Source organism: Lycorma delicatula, chromosome 4 (genome assembly GCF_047948215.1).
Source record: "Lycorma delicatula isolate Av1 chromosome 4, ASM4794821v1, whole genome shotgun sequence".
NCBI classification, from domain to species: domain Eukaryota; kingdom Metazoa; phylum Arthropoda; class Insecta; order Hemiptera; family Fulgoridae; genus Lycorma; species Lycorma delicatula.
Window position 1 is genome coordinate 50,392,684 of NC_134458.1, and position 17,520 is coordinate 50,410,203.

The 17,520-nt window shown below is 32.8% G+C and overlaps 1 protein-coding gene across 2 annotated transcripts in view; it reads left to right on the top strand.

The window, feature by feature from the left end:
• LOC142323379 (SRSF protein kinase 1-like) overlaps positions 1-17,520 on the top strand; it is a 198,696-nt gene that overhangs the window by 136,145 nt on the left and 45,031 nt on the right. The window contains exon 1 of one of the 2 annotated variants that reach the window (XM_075362930.1): positions 14,159-14,683. The exons of the other annotated variant lie outside the window; for it this stretch is intronic. Within the exon in view, the coding sequence (XP_075219045.1) occupies positions 14,190-14,683 (494 nt within the window). The 5' untranslated portion in view covers positions 14,159-14,189. Of the gene's footprint in view, positions 1-14,158; positions 14,684-17,520 lie in introns of those variants that run through there. 2 annotated transcript variants of the gene reach the window in all.

A 17,520-nucleotide genomic window follows, 5' to 3' on the forward strand; every position in this document is an offset into this window, starting at 1 on the left:
TTTTCTGGCTAACGGTTCGTGGTCTACTGGGCGGTTTTCTTTTCAATACTGATCCAGTCGCACGGAGATCAGAAACCAATTGCAAAATCGCTTTCCTATCCGGAACGGCGGCACGTCGACCGAAACCGAAGCGTATACATTTCTTTTTTGTGCGAAAAACCGCTTTCGCGTTATCGTCGCCCGAGTTAAAATAATGCCAAGAAGCTTCTTCTCGGACATTAAAATATTAGCGAAATATGGTTAACACTATGATGAAAACTAAGATAATAATATGAAAAAAATTGAAACGGCAAAAGAAATACAATAGTTAGGATAATACGTGAAACGTGAATAACAAAATAATATCAAAATTTTGACTAGTTAAATCTTATTAAGTATATTAATTATTTTTAGAAGTAATGATACCCGGTCTGGTACACTCTTGTCATTTCCTAGGACGCGCCGTACACAAAAGACTTGCTGAGTCGCGATCACAGATCGGTTGTTTTTGATAAACGCTTCTGCAACAAAACCACAATGTTTTCCCTCCAAGCCATTGCAGCGATTAAAAGTGGCAGGACCGCCGGTAACTACCGAAAATCCTCCCGTCTCAGTATCCCCACCACATACGGCACAGTGAGGTTATCAAATGTGGGAGTACTTCTTCCGCACCTTGATCAAAATATGTGTAAAGTACTCAAATGTGGGAGTACTTCTTCCGCACCTTGATCAAAATATGTGTAAAGTACTTCAAGTATTAATAACATTCGGATTGTATGTGAGTCATGATGTCCATTACACAGCCGGTTTGGTGTAGTTAAGAGTGGTGATGTAACTTTTAATTCTAAATGTAGATTTTGGGCCGTTTTACTTTCTGATATGCATTAACAAATTTGGGAAAACCATTTCATTCTTTACTTTCTCTCGTATGAATGATATAGAATGTCTCTTCTTGCGCTATAAAATTTTCGGAGGTGACTTGTGTACCCTGTCAGATCGATTGTGATTACCGTGTTACGGTATGAATATTTTTTTTTAGATTAGGGTCAGATTCCACCGATTGTAGCAATGTATTTATTACTTTTTTTGGATTGAGATAGTTCATTCCAGTCAACCGTGATTTTGCAGTGATTATGTCATCCTCTTTTTATCTTTTTTTTTTTTTAATTTTTTGTTTGAAGGTCACATTATACAATAAACCTTTTTTTAGCTTGCAGAACAATAAACAAAGTATCGTTAAACACAGAGCATAAATCGCCAAACACACGTAATGTTCGTGGAATATAAATCTGAACCGCTCCGAGTACACAGTGTTTAATATCGATCGAACGGTAGCTGCTTCAAAAAAGTTAAAATGAACACTTTAAAACCCTCCAAAGTTTGAGTTAAACATTTGCTAATCACAAATCCACCGTAACTCTGATATTCTACTCGTAGACAAAAAAGGGCCGCATCTTATTACACTTGAACATTATGAAATATTTAATTAAACAACCGTATAATAAACGAACAGAGGCAGTTAAAATTCATCTAAGTTAGGATGAAATTCCAAATTATACGTACGTTTTGTCTAATTAAAAAAACTCTACCGATAACATCATCACTGACACCGAAGTAAAATAAAACGGCCCGATCAGTGAAGTTAACCACACAAATGATTGAAACCGTTTTAGTTATAAATTTTTTTTCGGTTTGTTTTTATGAAAAATTATACTTTAATTATACAGTCGATTTCACTGCCGACCATCAGGAGAGAAACTTACCGTATGTATTTATGCTTTATATTTTTACTCTGTGTTTAGAGAAAAATATTTAAAATAACATGTAAATATGTGAATAATTACTGTGTTAAATCTAGTATGTATTACATTTCCCCATAAGTAAAGAGACATAATAATGATTGTTTTGCATCATTTAAATAATTCAGTTACACATAGTTTATGCTTGAACGGTACTTGTATGTAATTTAAATGAAACATTTTCATTAATATTTGATTAAATCATTGAATTTATCTTTGTACAACAAGAACGTCTTCTGTATTAACAGAAGGCTCTCAGTAATAATAAAAAAAAAACTGTTCCAATCAGATTATAAAAAAATGTAAATATCTTAATTCCTATAAACTTTCTTTAACAAAGTATAAAATATTGAAAGAGAGCGGAACTAATAATCCAAGTGCACTTAATGAAACTCTAAAAAAGCTGTATCGGGAAAAAGGTTTAGACAATTTGATTTTGACGAGCGGTTACTGAAATGTATCGCATACTGGAACGTAACGAAAGAACAAAATGTCGCATAAAATGATAGGTGCTGCCATCTTGTTGTTTCATTCCCTTACTGTTAACATTCCAACTCGTTGACCGATGCCTAATCATTTTCTATCGATTGCCATTGATATGTACCCGATACGCTTGTTATGTCAACGCATCTAAAACCAAAATTGCAGCAATTAAATTTTTAACAGCGGAAAAAGTGAACGCTAGTGACATCCATCGTCATCTAGAGACCGTTTACGGTGATAAATTGTTGATTAAGTACTGTGAATAGGTGGGAAGTAAAACTTTGTCCGTTAGAAGCTTTTAAAGCGAATATTAACTATGAACCTCGCTATAGTCGACCGGTTTCTGAAACAGATTAGGAGCACCGAAAGGAAGTAATCCATTCAAAATGACAGTCGCATCACCGCAAAGACACGCGTATCGAAAGAACGAGTAGGATTTATCGCACAACTGGGCTACCGTAAAATACGTTCGTGATGGTAAACGTCTAGCCTCTTGTGAAGTTGTAATTTTAACTTACTGCATACCCTCCATACTCACCAGATTTGGCCAAGATTTTCACGTTTTTCTGCAAATAAAGGACCGCCGATCAAGGTAAGGCCGCCAGCACTCTTCTCCGAGGAGATGAGAAAACCGGTTTACCGTTGGGGGGAGAAATGTGTTGCTTTAAATTATGACTTCATAGAAAAATAAATGTAAGTTTTTGTAGCAAATATTATGTACTTTTGTGCCGTATTTGTTTCATTTTATTATCTATTTTCATTTGCGAGTTATGAGCGACTGCGTTACAGTACAGCCACCCCTCGTATATTACTTTAGATTCGCTAAGTTAATTTTTTTTAAGTTAATTTTGTATTCGTCTCATCCGCTTAAGAGAAATATAAAACGATTAAATTTTCATTTAAATCACTTTTATCTACAGAAAGGATTGCCTCGTTTTGGTAAAGGGTAAACCAAAATAGAATTTAGAATTCCGTATCGTATAGTCATTAGGAACTCGATATTGCGTGATATTTCGATGACTCCGATACGAAAACTGATTATATAAAATACACAACACGTTTATGATTTAAGTCGCGCTAGTTATTATGGGATTAACTATATAAATCTATGCGTAAATATTTTCAAAGTTTATGAAATACAATGGCATAAGTAGTTTACACATGTTGAATTACCGGTTCCTTGATTTAAATGAAAAAGGTAACAATTTATTAACAGATATTATGTTTTATACGTACAACATAGCATTTTTTTATTTATTTATAATTAAATCAAATTTTGAATAAATCTCTGAAATACTCATCTTATTTTTGTTGAAATTAGGAAATCTAGACGGTCTTAATTTTGAGAATATTATAAATATTGTTATTAATCTTCCGATACCTTTAAAGGTTTTTCCGCCGGTGCGTTAGAGCCACCTGATAAGGGCCATTGGACCGTAATATACTGCAGCGCATACTGCACCCTTCGATACCGTTACGTTCCAGTCTATTTGATTTTATTACTGACAAATTGACAACATCGTTTCATAATTTATATTTGTTACCATCGTTTCGGGTTCTTACTAGTTTCTCGAAACGATGAATATATTTATTAGTTTTTTATGATTTATCGTGTAACGTTTAAAGTTGTAAAACAGAACTACTATTCTAGAGTTCAGTTTCTTTAAATTGAATGAATATTTTATTTATCGATATTAGTGGAATTAATATACAGTAATACATTTGTAATTTTTTTTATGATTTCCTTTCGAAAAGGTGGAATAAACTTGCATGAAGAAGGGTTTATTGGGAGGGCGCAATCGATACCGGCCCACTGACACGTTTTCGCCGTTTCTGACGTCACATGCCAATACCTAGTGCTGTAGTACCGTATTTCTCTCGTACGTTATTTTTTGCCCCCGCAAATAAGCGTATCGTATTTTAACTCGTCACGTGTTTGTGTTTTAGCTATCAATTAGTGTACAATAAATTTTTTTTACCCGTTTATTTTCTGTCTAACCTTTTATTTGAAAGAAAAATTATTTTATCATTTTTCTTTATTGTATTTTATTTTATCGAACAAAATATAAAATAATACGTAACTATTTTATAATTGTTATTTTAATATATATATCTTAGTCATTAAAATCTAATTTAGAAACGTTTTGAAAAGAAAGATTTTAACCGATTTTGAAAAAAAAAATAAGATTTTAAATTCGAGCTTTTCATCGATTGAAGTAAACTTTTTACACAACTGCAAAGGTATTTTTAGACCTGACGTTAATTCACATAAGTATTTGTATATAATCGGTGCCGTAACTATAAAAGATGTAGATGACCTGAAACGAGACAAAGTCTCTTCCAAAAATGACATAGCCATCCCTAAGAATAATAAGCATCTCATGCCAGGCTTACTAAGGAAAATAAGGACTGGAGCGGTTTCTCAGTGTCGTCTTCGTTGGACTTAATATATTCGTCCTGATACGTATCAATATGCCATCTTCACTCCCTTCATACCGCAGGGGCTTACCGTATAATTAAACATCATTACTCTCAAGGAAACAAAGTTTCGTTAGTTCCACTTGGACCTCTGATGTTTTACACGCATCACAGTCGTGTGAAAGTTAATGTAAAGCAACAAATTAAAGATTGATTGTTTCCCTTTCTATAGGAAATGATGCATGATACATTCTGTTTCCGCTCAGTAAAGAATTCAAGTAGGTAAAATATATACATATATATATATATATATACACACGAGGCGGTCAAAATATAATGAAACTGATTCTCGCAGGGAAATTTAAAGCGCGTAAATTGGAAGTCCTGCTTGAATAAAAGTACCCAAATGTGTTGTCTACTTCCCGTGTCAGTTTCATGTTAATTGTTTTAGTCATCGAGTGTCTGTAATCGTTTGCGTAATGGTGTCGATTAATTGCCTACCATAGATACAAAAATCGATCGACGTACGAGATTCGGTTTTGAGCCTGTTTAAAAAATCAGCTTCTGAAACGTACGAAATGTTAAAAGAAGCATTCAATGAGGAGTATGTGTCACGTGCAATATGTTTTCATTGGCGTGCCCTATTTTTGGACGGACGAGAGAGCGTGAAAGACGTGGTGAGAGCGAATCGATTAACGACGTTATGATAAATAAACACAGTTAGCGTCGTCATTATTCGAGAAGATCGGTGTACCGCAGTGGAAGGAATTGCTACACGTCTCAAAAAGCAGTGCAAACACAATATTATGAGCGAACGGTTGCATATGAAACGCTTTGCTTGTCATCGAGTTCCGCAGCTGTTAACGCCTGACCAAATGGAGTACCGCATATTCGTATGTGAAGAATTCTCGGCTCGCCACAAGAAAGAAGGAGCACGCTTTTTGCATAATCTGTGAACCGTTGACGAGTCCTGAATGTTCCATTATGACCCTGAGATGAAACAACGTAGCTCCCGACAAAAGTCAGCTTCTCCACCTTCGATGCACCTTGTATGCAGATAAATTCGTGTTGTTATCTTTTTTGATCGTGAAAGTTTAATTTACCAACATCAGGTACCTAGGGACGACTGTACATCATATGCTCTCTGCACATTAATATGTTGAAGATAATGCTGATTTATTTTATAAAAAAATGCCCTGGAACTATCGTATCACGATAATGCGTTCCCTTGTCGGTCAAATAGTCTGGAGATTTTTGAATGGAAAAAAATGAAAAGGGTTCCTCGCTCACCGTACAGCTTAGATCTTTCTCCGTGCGACTTCTGGCTGTTCCTAGAGGTGAAGAAGGACCTAAAAAGGGCGAAAAATTGAGACGACTCTAGAAGGTGTAAAAACCGTGAAGGGGAAATGCAAAGTGTTTTCGAAAGGTGGGTTGGATTTCGTACTTGAAAGAATGAATCGAGCGCAGGAAACAGTGTGTTACACTTTTGAAAAGAAACATGCAAATGTAGAGTCTGAATAAAGATTTTTCAAACTACAGCTATTGTCTATATTTTTGGACCTCCCTCGAATATATAAATATATATATAATCATAAAGGTGATTTCGGTTATTTTTTGGATAGACATAAAACTGTTTACGGTAATTGTAAACAAAACAAAGAAAGCAACTTCTATAAACATTGGAACAAATAAGAATAAAAGATTATAAGGGTAAATATTGAAGTTGCAGAACTTTTGCCTTTATGTATTAAATTAAACTGCATGTTTGTATGAAGTAAGGTAGACTGACCCAAGCAAGAAACGTTTTCCTACAGAAAAGACGTGCTGTTAGATCTGGGAGATATTCTAAAAATATTTGTTAAACGTGTATGTTGTACTTCATGGTAGCGAAACATTTTGCCGGTTGACCCTTAGTTTTCCTTTCTCGAGTTTATCTTTCCGTTTACCTTTTTCGTTGATTCTTCATTTTCCTTTCTTTTATTTCACTAGATATTTTCGGATTTTACTCCTATTTCCGATTAAAATTTTTCATTTAACTGATGTTCGAACGACCTAGATTTATTCCGAGAATCGTTTATCACCTGCGATCTGCTTTTGTATTGAGATCGGAACCCTGGAAGATAAGAAAACAAAAAAGGTAAAAAGATTGTAGACATAGTGTAACTGGAGGTCGATGGATATCAAGTACGTTAATAAATTTTGAAGAGGTATGAAGAAGAAGAGAAGAAAAAAAAATCGTGGTAGAATGTAATAAAGAACTAGGTCAGTGGGTCGTTCGGGTCTATCTAGTTCATTCGGTTATAGAGGGATACGTGGATTCTTATTACGTTTTCTGAAAGCGGAGGATTATTTTTTCCTTCATTCAATACTTACGGTGATATATTGCAATTTATAATACGAGTTAATTTAACCGCTCAGTTATGTACCCGTTTTGTTATATGATTATTTAAGGTCTGATCGCATAACACGTTTTAAACTAGACATCCTAATCTTTCCGATAATCCGTCAATTAAGTTTTTCACCAAGTTAGATTTACGTTGTTACTCGGTATTGACACTTAACTTGTTTTTGTTTTACGTTCCTAATTCGATTTTAAGCTTAAATTAAGATCTACTTTATATATATCTTTACAACTCTTATCGATAAAATTATCAGAAACAAATATAAAAATAAAATGTCTTATAAAGGAATAAATAGAATTTAAAATACAAACAACCCTATAAGCAATCTTACTGTACAAAACCGTACATTAATGGTGGTTAAATACGTCTAAAGCATACTTTATATCGTGTATGTTACTGCAGCCTAAAATGATCACTAACTATATAGTTTATCAGCAAAATAGTTAATTTAATTTATTCTCTATTTTTAAGGGGTGTATGTAAATTTTTTTATTTCCTCATTCATTTTCACGATTAGTAGATTTTAAGTCGGCCTTATTTTCTTCAACTGTAATACTTTAAATCGGCTGATAGAGTTATTGCACTATACTAATAGTGTTATGCAATAACCCTTTCGTTTTGAAATTTTATTTTTATTCTGGAAATAGCGTTCTATTGGTCAGAATACAGGTGTCCCGTAAGTTTCCGTACGTAGAAAAATAAACATTTTTTATGAAAACTATTTTTATTTGTATAATATCCTCTACATAACTACCTTTGTTTTGAAAACACATTTCGTTAGGTGTCCTCCACTGCTGAAGAACATGTAACCCCATCTCTCCAGCTGTGCTAAAACACAGCTGGAGTACGCTTGTAATGGCGTTGCTGATACAATCCTGAGATGATTTATGTTTTGTATAATTTCCTAATACATCATGGCCTTCATAAAAAAAAATTTTTATTTTTCATACGTATGGAAACTTATGGGACGGACACATATAGTTTCAGAATAAATAAAAGTAACATTTTTTGTTAAATAAAATTCAATTTTGATTATACAGTTTTGTTGTTTATTACGATTTTAAAAATTGTTTGTCTCGTTCATTCTCGAAAAGACAATCCGTTATTCGGTTCCCTGAAAATAGCCCGTTCGACAACCCCTGCAACACCAATTAATTATCGGTTCCCTCCCGTTATCTTTTATCCAAAACATTCACCGTTCACAGCATTGTCATCGAAATACTAACTCGTTCACGGTCGGTTGTATGATACGGGTTTCAGCCGATAATAAAAAAGCGATCAATACGAATAGATTTTCATTTCAGGCGATACAGAAGTAAACATATAATTATAAAAAAATTAATGAAATTCAATAGTAACTTTTTTTTTTTTTAATAAATAAGACTAAAAAAAGTAAAATTCTTCAAAATCCTTTTAATTTCAATAGGCCAAAGTAAAAGAATAGTTGAGATCATTTTTCGGATAGGTCGATCGGCCACCTTAGCCACCAGATTTATGAAGGCCTGAAAACGAATAACTGAAGTGTTTATGCTAAATGACGGCTACGACTTAGTTCCAACTATTATTAACTGTGTAAAAAATAGTATAACAAATGAAATAAAGTATTAAATAACTCCACTTTTTATTATATAAAGCAATCACTTTTTTTAATTAGATCAATCGCTTCTTGTTAAAACTTCCTAAGTTTTCTGCAGTTATTAAAAACATTTTAAAATGTATTTGAAACTTTTAAGATGTTACTTAACAAAAATAGAGAGGTAATACAAGTAAAAATAATTATTTATAGATCTGCTTCCGTGACTAACATCATCGTCACACTAATTTATTAAACATTTCGCAGTTACATACGATTAGAAGAACTACTCGTACTATAGAGTATTACTTATATTACATTTTTGCTGTTTATAAATAGAGGAGTAAATTTCATTCTTATCATTCCGATTTAGATAAATAAAACAATTTTTTCTGTCAATGAGAATAAATTTTTTAATACTATGGTTTTTACTGCTTTATTCCTGTTTAATTAAGATTACGCATTAATTAAACTAATACCAATTTTTTAAATTATTTTACTAACTTTTTCGATTTTCTGATGCAACGGAGGTTCCAGTCGAGTCGATTATTATCTGCCGCGTGGTCTGGGGTAAAAGTGTACGTATGTTAGGATTTTTATTGCCCCCTTCTCGAATTATGTACGTATTAAAAAATATTTTTAATTATTTATTAAATTTGATATTAGTTCTTGATATATTTGTATTTTCTTTTTGTGAAAAATAAAATTAAATGTTAAATACAAATTTTTAAATGTTACGTGGTATGAAATCGATGTTAATTTTTTTTAAATATATTTTTTTGTGATTTATGCTTTGTCTTAGGGTATGCAAAATTTCGTGATTATAATACAAGTACTCTTTTTAAAATCGCATAAAAATACAAACAAGAAAAAATAGTCGGGTTTCTAGTTGTGATAAACTCGGTAGTGATACTTTCTTACAGCATATCTGTCCAGTATTATATTTTTCGCCTACTGAATGAAAACTGTGTCTGTGTATATATATATATATATATATATATATATATATATATATATATATATATATATTATTCTCCGGTAACTACAGCCGTATTATGTTATCCTCGGTAACAGTTACCTTAACTTCTTCTCTGGTATGGTGAGAAATGAGCTTTGTTGCACGGGAAAATGTGAAACCCAGAACCTTCCGAATGAAAGGCAAGAGACGTTACCGATTTGCCACGGAATCGGCAGACTTAATTCATATTTTCTCGAAGATAAGCGTTTCCACATTAATCTTTTGTCGTGTACTATTTGTCCCGTCCTTTCTAATGATTACAGCACATATAAAGCAACAGGCACTACTTATAGGTAGATATTTCTGAAAGTTGTAATGTTCATTATATAGTCGCAACGATAAAAGGAATGAAGATGTCGTAGGAATAGAAATCTGTATTTCAGCGTGCTTGACGTGACAGTATGCTGTAACAGCATACTCGGTTCAGCAAAGTAGGCAACAGAAGACTATTCCATTCCTCGCTTTCCCTAGTAAAACTCAAATGAGATGCTGATGTTATTTAAACGGAATGTTTACCTACTTTTGTTATCGTAAACTGCATAATGTATTGTGTGACAAACAACGGGTATTTCAAAAAGGGTGCAACCATTGTTTTTGACGACGTGAATTTATTACAAAAAATATTAATGTTAATAAAATACGTATACAACACTATTCAAATTACCTTTAAAAACTTTACAACAAATGTTCTAAATGATTTCCTGTGATCACGATGCATATTCGTACACGTTTCATATCATTTGTAGCCACTTTTCCTATTGTTGTTCAGTAATGTTTGAAATCTCATTTTCAGTGTTAGCCTTCAATTCGTAAAGTGTATCAGGGTTTAAATAACACCAAAGGAAAACGTCTGCTGGTGTAAAATTTGGGGATCTTGGAGGGCACAACCCTTTTAATATCAATCGATGGCCAAAAAATTCCCGTAACATATTCAGCGTTTCATTAGCAGTATGACAAGTTACATTATCCTGCTGGAACCGACATTCTCGTTCGTGTAAATCTAACGTGGCAATAGACTGTTCGATTAAGTTGCGATAAACCACACCGTCTACAGATTTGTCAAAAAATAAAAGCCCTATTACACGATGCCGGGAGAGGTTGCACACCAAACACTAATTTTACGTTTGTGTAATAGTCGTTCATGAAATGTGTGAGGATTTTCGGCGCTCCACATTCGGTAGTTTCGGCTGTTAATGTAGCCATCCAAGTGAAACTATGCCTCGTCGCTGAAATAAACACGATCCAAAATTTCAATACCGTTGTTATCAACAAGAGAACGAAACCGACGACAATACCGTAAACGTTTTCCATGGTCTACGTCTTTCAGTTCTTGAACGACACCGATGCGATAAGCATGCGATTGTAGTTTTTTAGTAGCCCTGAAAGCTGTAAATAGTGAAAAACCAGCCTGTGAAGATAACTTTCTGAGCGATTTTCTGCGTGAGCAAATCAAACGTACTTTCACATCCTCCAAAACGTCTACTGTTAACAGTGATAGTAGACCTGTTCTTTTCCAATCGTGTACACTTCCGGTCTGACGAAATTTATTAATCAAACGCGATATTTTCGGCTTATTAGGAACTGAAGAATTGGGAAATTTTATCCGAATTCGTCTTTCACACGTTCGTCTTGGAAAACAACGTAGTTAACACAATAGAGACGAATTTATAGTAGCATAGCACTAATGAGTTCGTAAGAAGGACATTTCAAATGTTACAAACTGCTAACTTTGAGTACAGTGTTGCCAACTGACGTGTAGGGAGAAATAAAATTTACCTACAGGTGACTTCTACCTTCTTTAATCGCAGGGTTCCCTCCTTTTTGAAACACCCATTAGAATCAAATATTTTATTATTGAGAATAGCTAATCCATTTTCAGGGCTGATCGGTATATCACGTCTAGTCGGTTACAGCCGTTATTATTATAATTATTTTGACACGTCATATATAGAACTTATTTCTAATGAAAAGATGAAATTAAGTATAGTTATTCTTATTGTAATTATTAAGCTGATTTTTTAGGTAAATCTTGCATCTAAGTGAAAACTTGTTGGATTTTTTTTAATATTATGCATGCAGTCGGTCCAAAGTATAAAGAATAAATTTCGCGTTAAGTTTGATACATTAACTACTCGGCGTTCCTCTGGGCACCAGTTCTTATCTTATCCGGAAAGGAACTCTCAGTTCAGATTCTTAAAAAAAGCTTATACTGCGAGAACCGTTCGGAAGATTCTTCTCGACCTGACAAAGAAAAACAAAATTTTTTGGAAAATTTTTTATTTATTTTTCAACGTAGCCGCTTGCAGTTAGGTACATTTAGACCAGCAACTTGCCATTTTTTTTATATTCTCAGTACAATGTCATTTACAGAGACGCTTTTGCAAAGTCACCAACTGTGCAAAATAAGCGGTTGTTTTGTAATTTGAAGTTAGTCTTCGTCCAATGAGTAATTTCTTCAGGTTTTTGAAGATGAAATAATCGCTGAGAACCAAATCCGCCGCTTACGGCGTATTTGGAGGCACTTTGAAATGTAATTCAAAAATAAATAGTTTCACCAACCTCAAATCACACGTAGTGAAGAATGAACAATTTAGGTGAATGAATTTTTTAATCCGCCGGGTTGGTCTAGTGGTGAACGCGTCTTCGCAAATCAGCTGATTTCGAAGTCGAGAGTTCCAGAGTTCAAGTCCTAGCAAAGGCAGTTACTTTTATATGGATTTAAATACAATATTGTGCATATCGGTGTTCTTTGGTGGTTGGGTTTCAATTAACCACACATCTCAAAAATGGTCGATCTGAGACTATACAAGACACTCATTCATTCTTACACTCACTCATTTCACTTACACTCATACATATCATCCTCATTCAACCTCTGAAGTAATACCTGACGGTGATTCCCGGAGGCTTAACAGGAAAAAAAGGTGAATGCATTTGTGAAAGATAAACAGCTTGTTGTATGATAGGAAAATAAGTAAAAAGATGCGATGAAAAATTTATAAAACTTTTGAGGAAGGTCGTGATGTGATGGTTTGGAGTCATAGCTGATTATGTACGTAGACGTCGATAAAGGAATGGAGGAGATGGAAATGAAAATGTTAAAATGGATGAGTGGAGTGAGGAGAAACGACCACTAATACAAGAAATGAACTTTCTACTGGTAGAAAAATGCAGCGATCTAGGCCGAGACGGTTCGGGATGTGGAATGAAGGGATGAAGGTTATGTTGATCAATAGATTTGGACGTCTGACGTGGTGTGGAAAAGATAGGACGACATAGTTAAAATGAAAATATAAGGTAGCTGAGGACCTGTGACAGAAAGGAGATGGAAAATTTATAAAGCCCATTTTAGGAAGGTAAATGAAAGAAGAATTTAAAATGGAACACTGATCTTATACAACTCGAGATAAGGCAAAGTTGAAGAAGACGTTTTCGACAAATCTGTTTACTTTTAATCTTTCTTCTCCTTGAAAGAGATTGGATCTCTTGAATCTTTTGCTTTCGAATGCATCTTCAGATCACAGAAATCGTTTCTGCCAGGTCAAAGCCTCTTTTAAAAATTCCAAAAACTGTTTCCTATTAAAGTCGTTGCACATTTAATGAACTTTAATTTTTTCTCTTATTATTCTTATTTTTTAATATATCTAAAGATATTTATCAATCAATTAAGTAGTAATTTTAGTCAAGAGGATGGACGGTCTTTTTATAAATATTTAATGGTAGCATATTGTTAAAATGAGTAAAGAGCCTAAAATATGTTCGTACCGGTCAAATATCTACAAATCGAGATGTTTCAATTTTATATGGAACGCAAAGGTATTCTACCAAAATAAAAATGGAATATAAGCCTTGAACGGTTAAACGTCATATTTATAACCTGCAGTTTTCTTTTTAATATTATTCTTTGAGTATAGTTTATTCTGTTTTAACTTTTATTCTGAAAATATAACCTAAAAATTTACTCTTACCGGGCCCATTACGTAACGATCCTTAACCATTTACTTTCTTTATCTTCTCTTGACAGCCGATTTATGTGCTATAGTATTTTAGTTATTTTTAAACGTATTGTATATTTACATTTATATAAAACTGCATATTAGCGTTTATTTTTGAACATATTATTTTATTTTTGTTCCGTTGTTTTTAAGTATATTTTTAAATTAGTCGTGACCTTTATGGTATAATACTTTGCGTAAAATGATATTACCGATCTAAATGCATTCTTTCATCCAGCATGATTAATGAAGATTATGCGTTAATATTTTTTAGTGTATCTTTTTACTAATTGATCTTTTTGGATTAATTTAAACGGTTTATTTTTAAATTCCGAATATATTTATATTCTTGTCAATTTTAACATCAGGTGGGTAGGCGGGAGTGGAATTGAAGTAATTAATTTTAGCGTCTTGCAACCTCTACGTCTGTGTTGTGGTACGATGAATCAGTGGTGGGGATATTTTTGGCGGTTTGCCTGTTACGATTCGTATCGGTAGTCGTGTTACAATAGTCGAGTGGGGATGGCGGAAGGTCACTGTATAGCACATCCTCCGCGGCCGCGAATACACTATCGGTTACACGTAGAGTGGTTAGGTATCGACGGTAAAACGCGGGTGAACAGTACCGTTAGGGTCGAATGGTTAGCTCCTGGAGAAAGTAGAGCGTTGTGCGAATCCCATGTTCTTCCGTCACCCACCCCGCGACGATTACATCCTGACTTAGTATCTCATTGTTCCCGCGTCTTCTTTCACTTATGCGTGTTCTCCGCTCTTTTGGTTATATTGCAAAGAGGTTTAGGTTTTCGTGTCGTCAGACCGCTTTCTTATAAGTGGGAACCTCAGCACGTTATACTTCCAGGAGATTGGGGTTGGAACGATGAACCCGGTTCCTTACCTCTTAAATCACCTTTGCCGCCTCCGAGGCGCCGCTGTCGGCAAAGAAGAACTCTTTCAGCTAGTGCTATACTTCAAAGGGAGCCTATAGAGGAACCTCCTATAGAATTTTTACAAGCTAGGTGTGTAATGAGTGTTAGTATATTATAACCTATTGTAGTACGTTTATGAATATAAATTCTAGTTACGTCTGGTTTTGTCAGATACATTAGTAATTTTTTTCAAGGTTCAAACTATCAGTATTTTATTTACAGTTCAGTTCTATCTTGTGTTGATCGTTCTTAAGACAGTACCGTTAATTGTAACCAGAAATACAAAACGTATCGTGTTCTTTGAAGTAAATTTAAAAGTAACCATTTTCTTCAACTGCATTTTAATTTCTGGCATATTTAACATTACTGAACAGCTATCAATGTAGATAATTAATTATGACTATATATTTTTCATTACTCGCTTCTCTCATTTTATATATTTCACCATTCCTTTTTGTTTTATACATTTTTATGTATCTGCTTTATGCGTACTTGTATTTATCTTTCCAGAATTAATAATCTCCATTCGATAATATCAATTTATACTTAATTTTATTAGCAAATTAGTAATTTTAGGTACACTAATATGTTTACAACCCTCAGAATTAGTTATTATATTTTAAAATTAGTTATTATATTAAAAAAACCATTAATTCATTTTATCTGGCTTTCAGATAATCTATCTTTTATTATCATGAAGCGCTAAAATATAATAATTACAATAAATTTTATTTTGTCTCATCGTATTACTGATTACCATTACAATTATATATTTAAAGATGTTTTGCTTACTGTTAAAGACAGTACAGTTAAAGATAAAAAATTAATTAATTAATAAAATATGGTGGCCTTAAAATAAAAAAATACGTTTTGCATAATTCATAAAATTTAATTTTTATTTGGTTTAAGTTATAACTATTTGTTAATTAATATAAATAGATGTCCCTTCCGTATTCTTCTCGCTGTTAGCTTAAAAAAAAAAAAGGTTGCTTTTTCAAGATACTTTAGATTCAAATCTAATGTTCTTTAAAACTTGTAAATATTATGTAGAATATATATATATATATATATATATATATATAATTTATTGTTATATTATACAATTCTTAGCTGTATCTGGTAATAAATTAATAAAATTATTGGATTTATCTTATTCATTTTTAATAAATTGCACATTATTCAGGTAATTTCCCCTACTTAGCAGAAACATTACACATTATTTGTACTTCTGGTTGGTACTTGACTAGAAGCGGCTTTATTTATTTGTTGTTTTGCATTTTCTGCCCCAGTTTTTTTTTTTTATAGCTGTGATACAGGTAAAGCTCCTGAAGTATATATAAGAGCCACCAGTTAGTGTTCCTTTCTCTGAACATAATGTTCTTCACTGTACACCCATACCCTGCAGTGAAAAAATAACATTGCTGCTGGTCGAGCTAAATATCACCTGATTTTGAGTGGGCTTGGCATGCTGATGTGGAATAATTAATCATTTGCTTGGTAAAGAATACAATGAATGGGTTATAACCCTATAATCCTTTTTTGAAAAAAGTAATAAAAAAAAATTTTAGTTGGTGGATTGAAGCAGTAAAATGTTAAAAAACTTTATAATTATCCTTTTTTTTTGTGGGTTGATGATGTCTTGCTAAGATAATTTTTTTTTTAAACTGAAGCCATATCTGATAAATTCTACACATTAAAAGTTGAGTTTTAAACTAATTTTTTTATTATTGATCACTTGAATTTACAAGCTACCGAATAAAATTTTATGATTTTAAATTTCACTGTACTTGAAACTTATAATAAATATAGATATCAATACAGTTTATAAATAAAATAATACACGCAGCCTTAAATTCTGAATTTTGAAAAATATTTAGTATTTTTGGATAATGAGACTTCAAAGTTACAGAAAATACAAAACACTTTTCAATGGGGTAATTTTTTGGTCAATTAATATTAATTTTTCCCCTGTTATAACTGGGAAACTAAAGATAGAACTTAGTTTGTTTTACACCTGTACATGTTAAGCTCTTTACTGATTCTTTTTCTATAATGTTGTTATGTTTATGTATACAAGGATTGTATTTTATAGTATAATCTTGTTAAAAGCAAGTTGTATGTCTTCTGTTGTTTTTTTCTTAATAAGTATGCTGTGCACATAGAGTAATAATAATATATTGATTATTCTTAGATGCATGATAGACTCTTACATTTTTTTTAATTTTATAATGGATTTAGTTTAGATTTATTTAATAGTAAAAAGTAAATGTTGATTTTTTAATGTTATATATTCTCTTATCTTCTCTGTTTGTATATTGTTATATTTTATGAATAGGGTTAAAAAGAGAAAATTTAGATACAGTTTGTTTTACACATTAAGCTCTTGATTAATCGACTATTGTTTCACAAAGGTCTCAGTTAACCAAATAAAAAATTACATCTTCTTTTGTTCTCAATAACATTACGAATATTTCATTACGTTGACAGTTGGTTTAGTATATTAATATAACAAAGGGAAAGTATCACTATCTATCGAATTTAATAATAACCTTCCTGAATTTTTGGATATCTTAAAGTTTTGAGGCCTTCTGAGTTCAAAAACATAAAAATTTAGACCTATCAGTTGATTAACAAGAAACTGTTACGAGTTTGTTTTTATTGATTACTGGGATTAGGGAAGTAAAAACCCACCAGGTTGGTCTAGTGGTGAACTTGTCATCACAAATCAGCTGATTTCGAAGTCAAGAGTTCTAAGGTTCAAATCCTAATAAAGGCAGTTATTTTTGTATGGATTTGAATACCAGGATCATGGATACCAGGGTGTCCTTTGGTGGTTGGGTTCCAATTACCCACACTTCTCAGAAATGGTTGACTTGAGACTGTACAAGATTACACTTCATCTATGTTCATACATATCATCCTCATTC